This window comes from Sphaerodactylus townsendi, linkage group LG01, assembly GCF_021028975.2.
Source record: "Sphaerodactylus townsendi isolate TG3544 linkage group LG01, MPM_Stown_v2.3, whole genome shotgun sequence".
Lineage (NCBI taxonomy): Eukaryota > Metazoa > Chordata > Lepidosauria > Squamata > Sphaerodactylidae > Sphaerodactylus > Sphaerodactylus townsendi.
Window position 1 is genome coordinate 100641983 of NC_059425.1, and position 16150 is coordinate 100658132.

Genomic DNA, 16150 nt, shown 5'->3' on the forward strand with positions numbered 1-16150 from the left:
AGAAAACACATGAAACTTCAAGGGACCAGATTAGTCATCATTGCAATAACCACTGGAAAACAAAGCTATAAAAGTCTGCCCACAAATAACAACATGACTTATTCTTTTCTACCCAGGCCAAAGAGGGCCTTTCTAAGCACTCTGAGGGGTAATCACTAGACCATTAAACTCGGTGAGATGTCTGCAGTGTAAATGGCATTCTCCAGGGACTGTGATAACTGCATGTGTGTGTGTGTGCACTATTAGCTACTATTTTCCAAAAAACCTGGGAAGAGGGCTTACTATTTAAGAAACCCACACACACAAAACCTGACTCAGCCAACAGCCTGAACTCCACTATGGAAAGGGGTTTGCACATTCTTCTCTGCTAGTTTTCCTGCCTTTATGTATCTTTAAAAATAAACTCTGGTGTAACATTACATACATACTCATCAAGGCACTTTTTCCATCATTGTCTCTTCCAGTAAAGCATGTCAGTGTAATTTCTTCAGAGACATTTTATCCCTGCTTTGTTTTGTCTGCTCCCCTTTCTCAGTATTTTCACAGCTTCACTCTCTTCCCTAAAAACCCCCACCAAAATAAAAAACCCCGATGTCTTTCACTGCACACCAGCCCTCAACAATCATTAAATTACAACAGCTTATTTCCCATTCTTCCTTATGGCTTTCCATGTCTTCTTATGGGGGAAATGTTAGAACCATATCTTGCTTCTCCTTTTTCTTCTCCTTCTATAGTGAAAGAGGGAAAAACTCTCACTTTCTCTCTTCATGACTGAACTGCTATCCCATTGTAACTTATTATTACAATTAACTATTGCTGACCATTAGCAGAGATCTAATACACAAGTCTGAGGGTCAAATGGAATGAAATTAAATGAGTGTAATTTTCAAAAATTATAAATAATCTTAGTAGATGGGAGCTGATTGTATTGGGGCAAAGGCTCTGGAGCAGGAAGATTTAATTCTTCCCTGTGTACTGTTTTCTCAGTATACTTTGCAGTTCTCCAACACTACTGTTCATTCTCTTGGGGGAGGGCATGCAAACACACACAGATACCATATAGATCTCCAGTACTCTGTCTAGCTTGCGCCCTACACAACAACTATGGAACTTAATGACCTTCCTGATGGGTAACATCTATGACAACTTGTACATGTACTGACATTCATGGCATGGTGCTTTTTCCTCTGACCAAAGTGACAACTAATGATGTGAGGTGAGAAATCAAGCCACAATGCTACAGCACTAAGACAAAGCAAAGCCGTCCTGTTATGGCAGAAGTCTCCAATCTTGTTGACCTTACAAGCACTTTTGGAATTTTGAGAAAATGCAGTGGGTGCCATCACAAAAACGGCTTGATTAGAGGAAAGGGGCTGATTGAAAAAATGGTTCAGCATCATCCTGTCACAGAAACACTTGCTTCTGAATGAGAGCTCCTGTAGCAGACACTAAGGTGATGCCTTCTGGGTTCTTCTAAAGCCCCTCAAGCTCTATGGAAGTGGATGAAAGCTAAGACTGTCCTTTGAAGACTGTCCGCTATTTGATTTTCAGTGTCTGAAGAAAGGGGAGGGAGTCCATGTGGGGTCACAGAAAGAGGTTTGCAAGCCTGGAGATATAAGAAATTATGTTTGTGTTCAGGCTGAGGCTGTTCTTCTATAATGCTGCTACCAGGGCTTTGCTAGTCACTTAGCTGGTAGGGAATGACTCTAAACTGTGTTTCATTTAAGACCCTTTGGATTTATCACCAAGGCTCAATAAGCAACTGGGGCCCAGGAAATTTATCAGTAGACACCATGATATCAACAGACACCAGGTTGATAATAACTGTGTAATGAAGTAGAGCAGGAAGAAAAATCACATACAAAGCAATACAAAACTCTGGCTTCAGAAGAAATCAATTAATATGTTAAATGCTCTTTTGACAAGATCTTATCAGAATATTTGTATTTTTAATACTTGTGCTCAGAATATTTTGGATACTTGCTAAAGATCTAACAGTACACAAACTACTGGAAAGATCCAAGAACTCAACTAAGGTTAAGGCAGAGAAGTCAGGCCTAAAGCTGTTGTACTTCAGACAGAAGAACAAGATGTGATCACAGGAGTCAACATAAGAAGGGCAGTTCTCAATAGTAGAAATGGAGGCTGAGATATTTTTGATTTGCCACTTTAAGCTGTAACTCTGCAGTAACAGTAGAGTGTCTGCACAAAAGAAAAAAAAGAGCAGGGATATTATTTTTCATCACGGAGAACATCCCACCATCTTCAGGAACAATATGTTTTCAGTAGTAGCATATGGAATAAATGCAACTGAAAAGACAAGGGGGGGAAAACCCCAAAATGATGGGGAAGAAAGAGGTGTGCAGAATGATTTCACATGTTTCCAAGACACAAGGACTGACCACTGGGAAAATCTGTGGTAAGCTGTGCATGAAGAAAAGGCCAATAAAGACATTTAACAAGTGCTGACTGGAGAGTTTTAGAGAGTGCTTTAATAATTGTTGTGATCAGGGCTCCCCCTAGTGTCTACAGGAATACACTAGAACTCAAGAAACAATTTAAGGAATTCCCATTGTCAAGACAACTTCCATTTGGTTTGACTCTGTTTAATATACCATTGTATTGCAGTAATCCAAGTGTTTTGCCTCTATGTTACAATTACCACATTTTTTACAAGAAATATTTGCTTTGGACAAAGATTGATAGAAACTGAATTGATCAGTAAACAAACTTCTCTTCCGTTTTCGACCATCTTTGGAAAGGTCCATAGTAGTATGGCAGTTAAAGTATAACTAACAATAAATATTATATTACAATATTGAACTGTCTGTGGTTGACAAAGAAAAGTTTTGTAGAAATCTTTTCAGCATGTCACTATTTCAGCCCCTCTGATTTACACTGGTCAAAATCTTGGTTGATGAAGAGTTCTGTACCATGAATCAGAAGAGACAATGAACTTTAACTTGAATTAATATTATCTAGCAAAAAACTTTAAAATTGGTATGTTATTGAGAAACAATTTCACTACCCTTTCAAAAGTATATTTACAGCAAATTTTCTCCCAGCTAGGTATTCATTTTGGGAAATAGTTCTGCAAATACATGAAAGCAAAACAAAAAGTGAACAGAGACGAATGATCATCTTAGCTTTTTTGCTGAATAAACAATTCTTGTTTCTGTATAACAATTGAAGCTCTTGTGCTGTAAATTCCAGATAATATTTTTTCCTCTAAACAGAATGTTGGTACACCAAGAGGTAGTATAAACAGACACTTTTCTTGAACTGTTGGAAGGCAATTTTATAGAATGAAAACTCTGGCACTTAAATCTAAAAGGGGGGAAGGGTAAAGGGAGTGTTTTTCTAGTGAAAAAAGTAGCACCCTGCCTGCACACAGCTAGGCATGATTTAAAACTATTGGTTGAGAACAGGAGTAGAACCAAGGACAAGCTCAACACCCCATAATCTCTCAACAGGAAGGAGGCAGGTTGAAGAAGCCACCTCTTGGCATCCTTTCATGCCATCACTTAGCCTCTGTTTGCACCTCCAGTAAGAACTGTGCTGGCAAATCTGCCCTTTCCTCTAAAGCTCTCAGAGGTCTCCTCAGCTCTTGTTCTAGACTCAGTCCACATAGATTTGCTGCATAGTTGGAACAGCTGGAACTTGGGTAACTGAATGCCCCTTCTGCAAAAGGTGTGGTGTATACTCAATGGTTATTGGGCAGCATGAAGAGATTTCATATGTGCCCCACCCCAGATTGGCATGCCTATACCATCTGGTCTTTGTGTGGGCTCAGCAGGATGGCTTGTGCTCTGTATCCTTTATCTAAAACATACCTGTTTAGTGATACTCTATTGGCATTTATTTAGTGATAATCTGTATGGTAGAACAGTTACGAGTTTTGTTCTATTAAAATTAAAGAACAAATACAGCACAATCACTTTTATTCAAAGACTCTGAGGGAATAGTGGTAGCGCAGAAATCCAAAAGTAGCCAGACATTCATATAAGGGGAAATGTTGTTTATATATAATAGCAGTACAGACTTGAGCTGCAGGAGTCAAAAAGTGAATTCAGACATGGAACTGGGGCACAGTATTTTTTTCAGAACTGCACATTTATTTTAAAAGGTACACACACACATTTGGGCAGCTGCTGTTTACCAACAACAATATTTATATTATTATGCAGAAAACTGATGCAGAAATACAACACAGATGGATGATGTGAGCATGTGGGCAAAGAGGTCATTTTGCATGCTTTGAATAGAGTTCCTGCCATCTCCTGCCCTTTTGAACAATGTGGTTTCATTCAGTGACTGTCTTCTTTTTACAGAATCTATACCAGGAATCCAAGCATTCAGAGTGCAGAGTACAATTGTCTTGTAACATTCCTACAAAAATTGACCCAGTGTATGTAAAAATGTGACAAAATATCACGATACTTGCGGTATTTGTGATCAAGTGGGTACTGACTGCTAATAATTTCAGAAGACAAAGTGGACATTCCTATTCTTTATGGAAGTAAGGTAAGTAGGCATTTTCCTTTGAGTCAGGGTATTGCTTGAGCGCTGGCTGAACAATTTATTCCTTTTCCTTCCATGATGAAGAGGCATGCACAACGTTGTTTGACACTGTGATATTTATAAGACAAAGTTGGGGTCAAAGTTGCTGAAAACTTTCCAAATTCCATTGCTGTTCTTCTTAAAGAGCTTCACTGCCACTGAATCTCTAGTCAGATCAAGCTTCTGTCTTGCATACATGACACAATCACTCCCTCATATACACACACTCCTTTGCCAGTACAAAAAATGTGCATTATTCAGGGCTTTCACAGAAAGTTTCCAACAAACTATCCCTTTATTTGAAAGGAGCTTTCCATGCCCAGAAGGGACATAACCTCATAACCTTAAACATGTTCCAAGCTTTGCAGGACAAGTACAGAGAAACATTTCAGCCACGTTGAAGATCAAGATTGGCATCCCCACTTCCATTCCTCATCCTCTTATTTTACTCATCAATTGCCCAGTGTTGTCCACTGAGCTTAGAATTAATCAGGCTGGTCCACAAAAGTACATACTTTCCCACAGAGTTACATAGATGCCTTGAAACCTACACTCTGAAGTTTTTATGCCTATATAGGGCTAATATTAGTATTCATAGTATATATTTTTCCAGTTCTGGAAAATGCATTTTCTTAAGGGTTATTTTTGCAGAATCTGTCTGTGCCCTAAAGAATACTGAGAAATCTTTTGTTAGGAAATCTATTAGAGATGTACACAACTTTGAAAAGATGCATTGATTATTTAATTAATGTATTTATTTGATTTATCAACTGCCCTCCCCCTAGGGGCTCAGGGCGGTGAACAATTTTAAAACATGCTTTAAAAACACGGTATAAAATCAATTCAATATATACTCAATAAAACCAGAACCACATAATGCAGATGGCTTATTTCTCTCCCCTCCCCACCCTTGTGCCCACGGGAGGTTAGATGGAATGGTAGATGTACTTAACCAGGCTGGCCAAATACCTGGCGGAACAGGTTCATCTTACAGGCCCAGCAGAAGCTCTGCAAGTCCTGCAAGGCCCTGGTTTTCTTTGGGAGCCTGTTTTACCAGGTGGGAGCCAGGGCTGTAAAGGCCTGGCCCTTGTAGAGGCCAGCCTGATCAATTTTGGGCCAGGGATCATCAGTAGATCCTCCTCCAAGGAGCAGAGGGGCCTAATGGTGCAATTTGGGGAGAGGCAGGTATGCAGGTCCAAGGCCGTGAATGGCTTTAAAGGTCAAAACCAACACTTTAAATATTGGAGTCAAGAATTTTCGATAGGTGGCCAGCACCGAATACAGATGGTAGAGGGACTGGCATAATTGATCCCTGCTCCGAGAGTTCCGGTAAGGAGCCTGACTGCCACATTCTGCATGAGTTTCAATTTCTGGATCATGGCTAAAGGTAACCCTGCATAGACCGAGTTATAGTAATCTAACCTGGAGGTGACCATTGCATGAATCACAGTGGCCAGATCAGAATGGGAGAGGTACGGAGTCAGTTGCTGTGCCTGCCGCAGATGGCAAAAAAGCCGTCTGGGCCATCTGGGTGACCTGGGCCTCCAGTGATAATGCTGGGTCCAGAATCACCCCTAGGCTTTTGGTGGATGAGGTCAGTTTTAAAGCCTCACCATGCAGCATAGGCAGGCCAAAGGACACCGGACACTCCCCCTGACCCAGCCACAGGACCTCCATCTTTGTAGGATTTAACTTCAGCTGACTCGCTCTCAACCAACCAGTGACAGCGTCTAAACAACGCTGGAGAGCATCAGGGGCTGAAGATGGGTGGCCCTCCATCGTGAACATGAGCTGCATGTCATCCACATACTGATGACACTGCAGCCCAAAACTCCAGACCAACCCTGCCAGGGGGTGCATGCAGATGTTAAAAAGCATCGGGGAGAGGTTCACTCTCTGCGGCACCCCACAAGCTATGGTATGTTGCCTGGAGTTCTCTCCCCACAACGCCACCTGCAGTCCCTGGCCTTGAAGAAATGAGGCCAGCCAACCCAAGGCTGACCCTTAAACTCCAATACCGGCGGGGCAGTGGACCAAAAGGTTGTGATCTACAACATCGAATGCTGAGATGAGATCTAACACCAGCAGCACCAAATTGCCTCTGTCCAAGAGGAGCCGGAGTTCATCCACAACAGCAACCAACACCGTCTCAGTTCCATGACCAGTGTGGAAGCCTGACTGGAAGAGATCCAATACATTTGCATCATCCAGGAATCGTTGGAGCCGATCTGCTATCGCTTGCTCAATTACCTTACCCAGAAATGGAAGATTCAAAACTGGGTGATCCATGCTGGCAGGGTTTGATGGGATTTGTAGTCCATGAACATCTGGAGAGCCACAGGTTGCAGACCCCTGGGCTAGTCACAGCTTTTCGGAGCTCTCTCAGCCCCACCCACCTCACAGGGTGTTTGTTGTGAGGGGGGAAGGGCAAGGAGATTTTAAGCCCCTTTGAATCTCCTACTGGAGAGAAAGGGAGGATATAAATCCAAACTCTTCTTCTTCTTCTACTAAATTATTTGAACTTCACTAAGAGTAAAGATCTTTCAATAAAAAAGAAACTCAGCTTTCTTGAGGACAATATTATTATAGGTACTTTGCCAATAGTGTGGGATATTTACAAAACTTATTTTAAAAGTCTATTAAGAGTTACCAGTTTCCAATCTGAATTCAAAATAGCTATTGTGGATTTTCTGAGCTGTATGGCCATGCTCTGATACTTCTAGCTCTTCATGTTTTGCCCGCATCTATGGCTAACATCTTCAGAGGCATGTCACCATAAGATGTGTTTTTCACCATTCCACATTGTGGTGTGTTCCATATAGTTGGGTTTCTATTTTGTCAAAGGGGGATAAAGTCCATGTGCATGTGTCTGGGTGAAGTTCATTTGCAGTTGCATTTGTATGTAGCCTGGTGGTTTGAATGCGTTGACTAATCTCAGAAACCAGAGTGAGGTGAGGTGACTGGGGTGGAGATGGAGTGAAGGAGTTTGTAATATCTGTTTTATGCCTAATAAAGGTTAAAAAAATATCTGGTGGATTGTTGAATGCTGTTTGAAAAGTCCCCTGGCTTTTGGCCTTGGTATTTTTTAATACTGATAGCCAGGTTTTGTTGTTTTCAGATTCTCTTTCTTTTTGTTGAAACTGTCTCAGTATTTGTGAATTTCAATACCTTCCTTGTGTAGTCTGACATAGTAGCTGTCGGAGTTGTAAAAAATGTCTGTATCATCAAATAAGATTCGATGTCCAGAGCATGTTCAGTTACTGCTGATTTATCAGACTGTTTTAGTTTTTCCTGTTTTCATTCTTGTCAGAATGCAAATCCCTATGTATACTTGTTCACAGCTGTTTGGTATGTGTGTCTAGAGAGAATCCATTCTGTTTGCTGAGAGACTTGGTAAAAATCTTTCCCTTTCTCTCATGAACTTGAATGGTTCAAAAAGAAGGTGTCAGTGATTAGAGAGGAACTTGCTTTCCTCCAAGGTCAGTGTGTCAATTAGTTTGCATGAAGTCATCCTCATTGTTTTCACCCAGATGAAACCAGTTTCCTAGAGGGCTAATTAAATAAGTTTCACTTTAGGAAAGAGGGGAAAATTGTGTGCCCTTTCATGAGAATGTTCTCATTAATGGATATCCTGATTGGCTAATTGAAGCTCATTTGGTGTGGTCAGTCAGAGAAACAAATGAGTTACAACAGTGTTAGTAATTACGTTTATCTTGGACTTTGTCTTTACTCTGCTTAAGCTTTTGCTTCCATTTTTGATTGAAGAACTTTGCACATGTTTTACAGCTTTAATAAAATTTTAAAAATACATTTTGTGTTTTGAAGTTCTGGCAGTAAGGCAAGACAGGATAGATATACTGAAGAGCTTAGGCTGATGAAAAGGGAGCTGCGACGTTGGCAGAGAAATCATGACAAAGCTACAAGAACAGCTCATAGGAAAGCCCATGAGATGGCAGTAGAGGTGGCAAATAAGATATTCTTTGCATCCTCAACTGTAACTGCAAGCTCTCACCTAGCACAATTATTTAATGGGATTTGGTCCTTGACATCCCTGCCAATGGGATCTAAAACTAATGAATTGGCACTTGTGAGGCTTTTGCAAGCTTCTTTGCAGAAAAAGATTTGGAGGTACAGCATTACATCCAACCACATCTGTTAAAAGCCTGGGTGTGACTCTGGAGTCCTCCCTATCCATGGAGGTTCAAGTCACAAATGCGGCAAGGATTGCCTTTTATCATCTTCAACTTGCTAAGCAGTTGACCCCTTACTTATCCTGCCCTGACTTAGCCACAGGGATCCATGCAACAGTCACCTCCAGATAAAAGTACTGTAACTTGTTCTATGTGAGTCTGCCCTTGAGACTGACTTGGAAGTTGACACTGATCCAGCATGTGGCAGCGATACTTCTCACTGGAATATCAGTGAGAGAGCACATAACACCAGTGCTGAGACAGCTGCATTGGTGGAATTCCGAATCAGGTTCAAGGTTTTGGTTCTAAACTTTAAGGCCCTGCGTGGTCTGGGATCCTCATATCTGTGGAACTGCATCACCTCATATTGCCCATGGATGACACTTTGATCCGCTGATAAAAATTTACTGGTGGTTCCCAGTCCCAAGGATGTGCAGTTGGCCTCAATTAGAGACAGGACTTTCTCTGCCCTGGTTTCAGCCTGGTGGAAATGTCTGCCAACGACACCAGGGTTTTGTGGAATCTTAAGCAGTTCTGCATCGCCTGTAAGACAGAGATGTTGATTGAGGCCGTGGAAAAATAATCTGCATATAAATCGTTGGGCTTTATTACAGGGCTGCACTGTTGATTGTCCCACTAGACACTTTTAAAAACTGAACAGCATTTATGGCTATTGAAAACCCCCTATACACCCACCATTTTCAACCTGATATTATTAGCAAAGTCAGTCATTTCAATAAAAAATGAATACTAAGATATAGTTGGATTTAAAACTTTGCACTATTGTACTAGACAGCTATATTCTTCTGCTTCCAGTATAGTCTTAACTATCTCACTGAAAGACACAAACTGAAAACACTTTTCTCAGTACCACTCCCACTGATGTTACAATGAACACACACATGGATATTAAAAAAAACTGAAGGGATGATTATACATCACTTAAAGTACAGAAGGATACACGCATGTACACAAAAGACAGAATGTACTCTATATCCTTGAGAATTACAGGCTTTTATTGATTTGTATGGAATTCAATTATTTTCAAAAACCTTTCACAATAAGTTTTCTTGGGTGTGAGAATAAAAGCATTCATTCAGTATAGATTCTCCTAGCAACAGACTCAGAATAATTCCTTTTAAAATGTTGGGAATTAGACTTGATTGCTTTTATCATGAAGAATCTCTATTTCTATACTTAAAAGAACAAATGTGCTTTACTGATCTGGATCATCAAATTCTACCACAATAAGGATGTAAGTCATCACAAAAGCCAGATGACAAAGAATGTTCGTAGAAAGAAAAATATTCCACATGTACTTTTAAGAGCAACAACATTCATGGATTCACAATGATGGGAGTGCATTCTAGATAAACTGCAACACAACTGTACCTCCTAAGAATACAATAAAGTAAACAAATGTACCATTTTTTAATAGCATTTTGAAAATTATAGCCAAGAGGTGGGGGTTTTTTGGCCATTAAAATTTTTATTTTAAGGGTTTTTTTTTAATTTAAGTCTTATAAATTTGCCTGAGAACTGTGGACAAATAGTGCCTACATATGTAGCATACCCTTATCTAAGTTATTTAGTAAAAAGAAGTGAATCAATCAAAGCTGTTCACTGTACCTCAAACATTATGCCACCTAACAGCAATACTGCATGGTGGCAGGGTAGTGCCAAGTGTTCACTGTATTCTTCATACAATTAATAAAAAAGCTTTTTAAATTTTTAAATCTACCCTAACTGGATTAAGAACTGTAGTGCTGTAAAGAATCAGGGTTTAATATTTCCCCCATATGCTGTTTTCCCACTGTAAATTGACACTGGCAAAGCAGTTATTTGTCTTGATAAGAAAAAACAAAGATACCCTTTCCATGGTAAGAAGAAAAGGGAAGACCCTTTATCTGGAGAAGGATGTTCTTTGTTCTGTAAAGAATTGAATTATTACTGAACTAAAATAAAATGTTTAAATGAATTGTTAATTATCTGAAAAAAAACAGTGAATAAGTTAATTAATATTTCATCCAAATATAGGCTGTTTCATTTACAACTAACCTAATGTACACATATACTACCTTATTTTCACATAAGCCAAGAACCCGTTCTCCCCACCCCCACCCTCCCACTAGAGATTTTCAGACAAGCATGGCACGTTTTAAAAGGCTGTCATGGGCTGAAGGCATGTGACAGTGATTTTCATTCTGTAAAACAAAAAACACTGGACCAAAACAATATCATTTAAATGAACTCCTTTCCTGAGCAACTTATAATTTGGAATGTTCTGAAAAGTTACAATAAATAAGTCACACGATTAACAAACGAAAATGTGCTTCTAAATCATTTAAAGTAAACTCTAAAATCTATTCCATGACAGATAAATGGCCTGTTGCACTAGGAGTCTTAAAAGCTTATGTGCCAAATAAATTTATAAAGTACCTTTCAGGGAGTAGAAGACAAGCTGCCGGTACAAAAAAAAAATACACCATTAAAACCTAGCAAGTAAATCAACTGACAGCTGTTGCTTTTAATTTTGCAAAGTATTCATGACAGAAAATAGTATTAAATAGACTGATTAAAATGTATTTAAGTGGCAGTAAAATAGTAGAAAAAGTTAGCATGTTAAATGACCCAAGACTCTTGCAACATGGATAAAAAACTGAGCATTTTTAAAAAGTGTGAATATTAGTTTTCTTCCCAAAATAAAACTAGTCCACAGTGTGTAAACTAATCATTAATCCTCAAATGTAATTTCATAGAAACCACTTAAAATACACAATGCAGCATCTTGGTTTTTATTAACAATTTCCAGCTCCCAGTGTGTTCCTTAAGAGTAGTGCATTGGAAACACAACATTAAAATGTAGCTAGGGATAAGAAAATTTATCCATTGAGTGTTAACCAATTATGAGTGTTTAATTTTGACCTGAAAGTAGCAGAAAATAGAATACAATCAATTGTGGTGGGTTATATTATCACTTGCTTTTGACAGGTTCCAGGACGAGACTCTGCTGGAGATGTGTTGACAAACTGCAATAATAATAGCAGTAACACCAAATGCGACTTCTGAAATACCCTCCCCCACAACTTCCTTGCTCTTAAGAGTAGCTATTTCATGCTATGTACCACACATGGTGACACTGCTACTCAGCACCTTATGAAGTAGACATTTGTTATTCTCATTGCCTTAATGAATATCTGTGACGCCTACACATCTGTTGTTGTTAAAAGAGAAAATGTTCATGGTTCTCTTGATAACTTTAATAAACCTGTTCTGTACCTCCATAACCATTACTGAATGCACCTCCAGGTTTTTTTAAATTAACACCACAGTATTCAGTATCTGCTTTTCATTAGTCCAGAGTACGAGATGTATAGCAGAGGGAGACAATTATCTTCAGCAAGTGCATCCCAAAATTACAATCAGTTAATGAGATAAGCAGCTCAGACAATTAGGACATTACAGAAATGTTCTTTTAACCAAGAACAAGCCACATACCTTTTCCCAGCTACTTCAATATTCTGGCTCTGCCCATTAAAAATGTCTAGCAACAAGTTAAGAATTAAACGATAAAGATTTCTTCCATTTTTATCAAAAAGTAGCACCCATGCATTCTTCAGTCTAGTAACAGAATCTTAAACGAAATATGCTAAACTCCATGAATCATACTATTCTTTCTAGCTTTCCTCCATGTCAAATGTTGCTAGACTTTTCTTCATTATTTTAGCATAACAGTATTTAGAAACTGACACAGATTCGTAATACTATTGTTCCAGGTGCTAAAATAAGAATGCGTACTCATTTAGATAAATACCATCACAGAATGGTATCACGTTTGTAATAAAACAAGAGATGGTATTTTCAGAAATCTACCATAGTCACTAGGATCATATGAAGCCAAGAAAAACAAAAATAACTTTTAAACACATGTAAAACCTCTCAAAATGAGGTCTCTCTCTCTTTCTCTTCAACCTAGGGAGAAAGTGTCTAGATGCTGCTGCACTTCCTTAAGGAATTTCATGATTCGTTTTTGAAAAATCTGGAACTTGTTAACCGTAGGAGAAAGTGATGCTTGCATCACCTTTTATAGATGTCTTCCAACCACTTTTCATCATCTTGCCCCTCATCTTCTGTTACTGGCTCTTCAGTTTCCAGCGGAGAAGGAATGGCAAATTCTGGCCTGGGGAAAGAGTTACTGCTTGAAGATCTCAGTCCAAATTTGCGCTTTAGCAGATGAAACTGCTCCTTGACATAATAGTAAAACTCGTATTCATATTTCATGCGCTGGTACAGGATCTGTATGGCTTCTGGAGAAGGGACGGTCTTTTTCACTGTCACAGTCAGATTGCCAAGTTTCCTGTGCTCTGTAAGAAATTTACACACATATGCAAAGATGACTTTGACCACATCTGTACACTAAATATACCATGTGTAAACAGCATTATGCAGCTAATTAAACAAAATAAACGACAGAAAAGTAACTGCCCTTTTATTCATCACTGTGTTAAATTTGCCAGCAACTGTAACCTTACATTTCTATGTGGGAAACAATGTGTCCTCCTCTTCTAGCAGTTTTCACTTCCCTCCTCCCATCAAAACACAGTGCTTAGACAGCTAAGGCTTCCAAGGCTGCAAACACTTCAAAGAAGAGATCTTGGCTTCCCAATTTGATTTATAACAGAATTCCACAGTCTAACAAGATTCATCTCAGGTTACCTGGGAGTGGGGCACTTAAGGGATCATGATAGAGCCAATCTTCCTGCCTTGTTCCTCCTGAAGTGCTGGTGGGAGGAAATGGGATGGGGGAGACCTGTAACCCCATTGTTGTGCCTAAATCACTTTGACAAATGCTGGTGTGTCTGTCATGTCACTTCCAGTTTTTACCAGAGCTGGCATGAGCATACCAGCATGATGCCTATGCTCCAAGCCCTGCCCTGAATTTCCTCCTGTGGAGCACCAGCTGTGGCCTAGATCATTATTAATACCCCTAGCATTCCACTAATGGTAAAGCAATTTTCAGAGATGAGGGTGAGAATGAGCAATAGTCCTTTTTTAATCCTTCTTGCACAGAATGGCTGTTGAAGGGCCCCAATAGAACTATTCAATCATTAAAAAGTGAGTAATATGCATTGTTCCTGGGGTGAAGAGCAAGAAAACAAATACCCTTCTGAGCGTCCCTTGAACCTTCTGGTTCGAGCATGCATCCTTTTCCTTTGAAGGCCTAATAATTCTAGAAAATAAAGAAGCAAGTGTGCAGCCAATTAGGACATTCTTTTGAATGCAGCAAGCTGGAGGAAGCTGGAATGTGCATCAAGATTCTTGGATATGTGAGATTTCAACACAGACTTTCATGTCGGACATCCAATTGTTCTGTGAAATATCTGTATGGCAAGAAGCAAAATCTGCAAGATGCTTCTCACAATGTCTCATATAGAAACTTCCTCCCTGAACTATTATGACACAATTTGGGCTTTTGTCTTCCCAGTTTTTCATTTTACTTCCCAATAGTAATATCTTTATTTTGACGCATTGCAGTAACCATCTTTTTGAAAACCTAACAGCAAAAAAGAAAACAAACCCAAAGCCTTTGCTCATAATTGTAAACAATGCTCCTTTGCCCTGATATATTTATGCAAAACTGGCAAAGCTTCTAGCCTCAACATTATTGCCTCCTTATTTGTTTACATTATTTTATACTCTTTAAAAGCCTTTTTAAAAATAAAAATCTAAAGTAACTCACAAATTTGCTCCTTGAAGCAAACTACCCCCCCCCCCCCCATTTATCAACTGCACCTAATGGAAAAATGATGCATGCCTGGCTCTGAGCCAGATTAAATACTCTGAAAATGCTGTGTAAACCCAGCTGTTCCACCAGAAGACGGGGACCCACACTTTATGACCTTCCAGACAGTTAGCCATATGGAGGGCAACAAACTGCACTATTTACTTTCAAGACTTTATTTTTGTTTTACAGTGTTTGCTTTGGCTTTCACTTTAGGTTGTTTTTTTAAAGTGTACTATAGTACTGTGACCAGGGGATATTTAAACCAACTGAAGTACAGTTTGTCTTTCTGAAATCTAAGCTGGAATTAAAAGTGGAATGGAATCACGGAAGGTGGGAAAAAACAAATAAGGCAAAATGGTGACAAATATTTGTCAGGCAAAGCCAAAAACAAAATCACTCTCTCACAGCAGTGGAAAAACTACAGGTAACACTGTAATAAATGTTGTATAGCCTTTGTTTCAAAAGGAAAAATCTGTGAGATTGCTTTGGTTAATTAAATGCACCTCTTATTATATGTCGAATCTAAGCAATTCAAAACAAGCAATATTATTAATTATCTGATACAATATCATATTAAGAAAATTAATGGTATTAGTCCTCCATATATATCATTCTTTGTATTCACTAGGGGAACTGTGGGAGCTAGTGAAAGAAAGAAAACAGCTTTTTATGTAAAGATCCCAAACTTTATGCCCAATATCCCAGAAAAGCCTGTTTTTGATAGCAGAGGAAAAATACATTAAAAAACATAAAACAGAAATACATTAATACACTTATAGAAAGGTGGTGTATTGGCAGTGAATCCACATACAGCACATTCAGATTGAATACATCTTCTCATGCTAAGAGTCTGATTAAATATGATGGGGACATTCATGTGTTTTTATTCATGTTGCACATACCACTCCTGTGAGGATAGGAGCTATTTTTTCATTTATAGGTGATATGGGGAACGAAACTCTGTTTCCCTATCCTGTCTTGCCTTACTGCACTTTCTTGTTTGCATTTTTTTTCTCTTGACCCAGTTCTGATACAGGAAGGGAGCTGAGTAAGAAGAAAAACAATTCAAGCAGTGGAGTGTGGCAAGGTAACACACAGGAAAGAGCAAATAGCAGGCCTGTTTCTCTAAAATAGTTCTTCCTGCTTTATATGCAACTGAGTAAAAATGTAAACAAATGCAAAGGGATGTCCTGTCATGTTTCGGTTGGCTGTCAGACACTGGTCTTCATCAGAACTGCAAATCCTGCTTTTCATTATAAAATGTTTGTGGCCAGTTAAATCCCCGTGATCTTGCTTGTTACACATTTCCTCTTGCATTACTGTTACTTCTTGTTGCTTGTTGACATAATCTTTGACTTTGACATAATCAAACATTGACATAACATTTGACTTTTATAAGTAGTAGTATATCTGATCTGTTTTTCTTAAAATAGCAAAACTGTAAATCTAAAGTGCAAGTAGAGCATTCAGCAGTAAAGCACTGTGTTGCATATAAGCATTAGTGATAACTTCTTTTCTTTCTGAAGTTTCTTCTTAACTTTATAAAACACCATGCACCTTTATGATTTTCTTTTTACAATAAACACCTTTTACTTTTGAAGATAAATCTTGATAT

General features: G+C 38.9%; 1 protein-coding gene across 1 annotated transcript in view; it reads right to left on the reverse strand.

Moving 5' to 3' along the window:
- Positions 1-9745: 9745 nt before the first annotated feature.
- UST (uronyl 2-sulfotransferase) overlaps positions 9746-16150 on the reverse strand; it is a 146180-nt gene continuing 139775 nt past the window's right edge. The window contains exon 8 of the mRNA XM_048489046.1: positions 9746-13114. Within this exon, the coding sequence (XP_048345003.1) occupies positions 12828-13114 (287 nt within the window). The 3' untranslated portion in view covers positions 9746-12827. The remainder of the gene's footprint in view (positions 13115-16150) is intronic.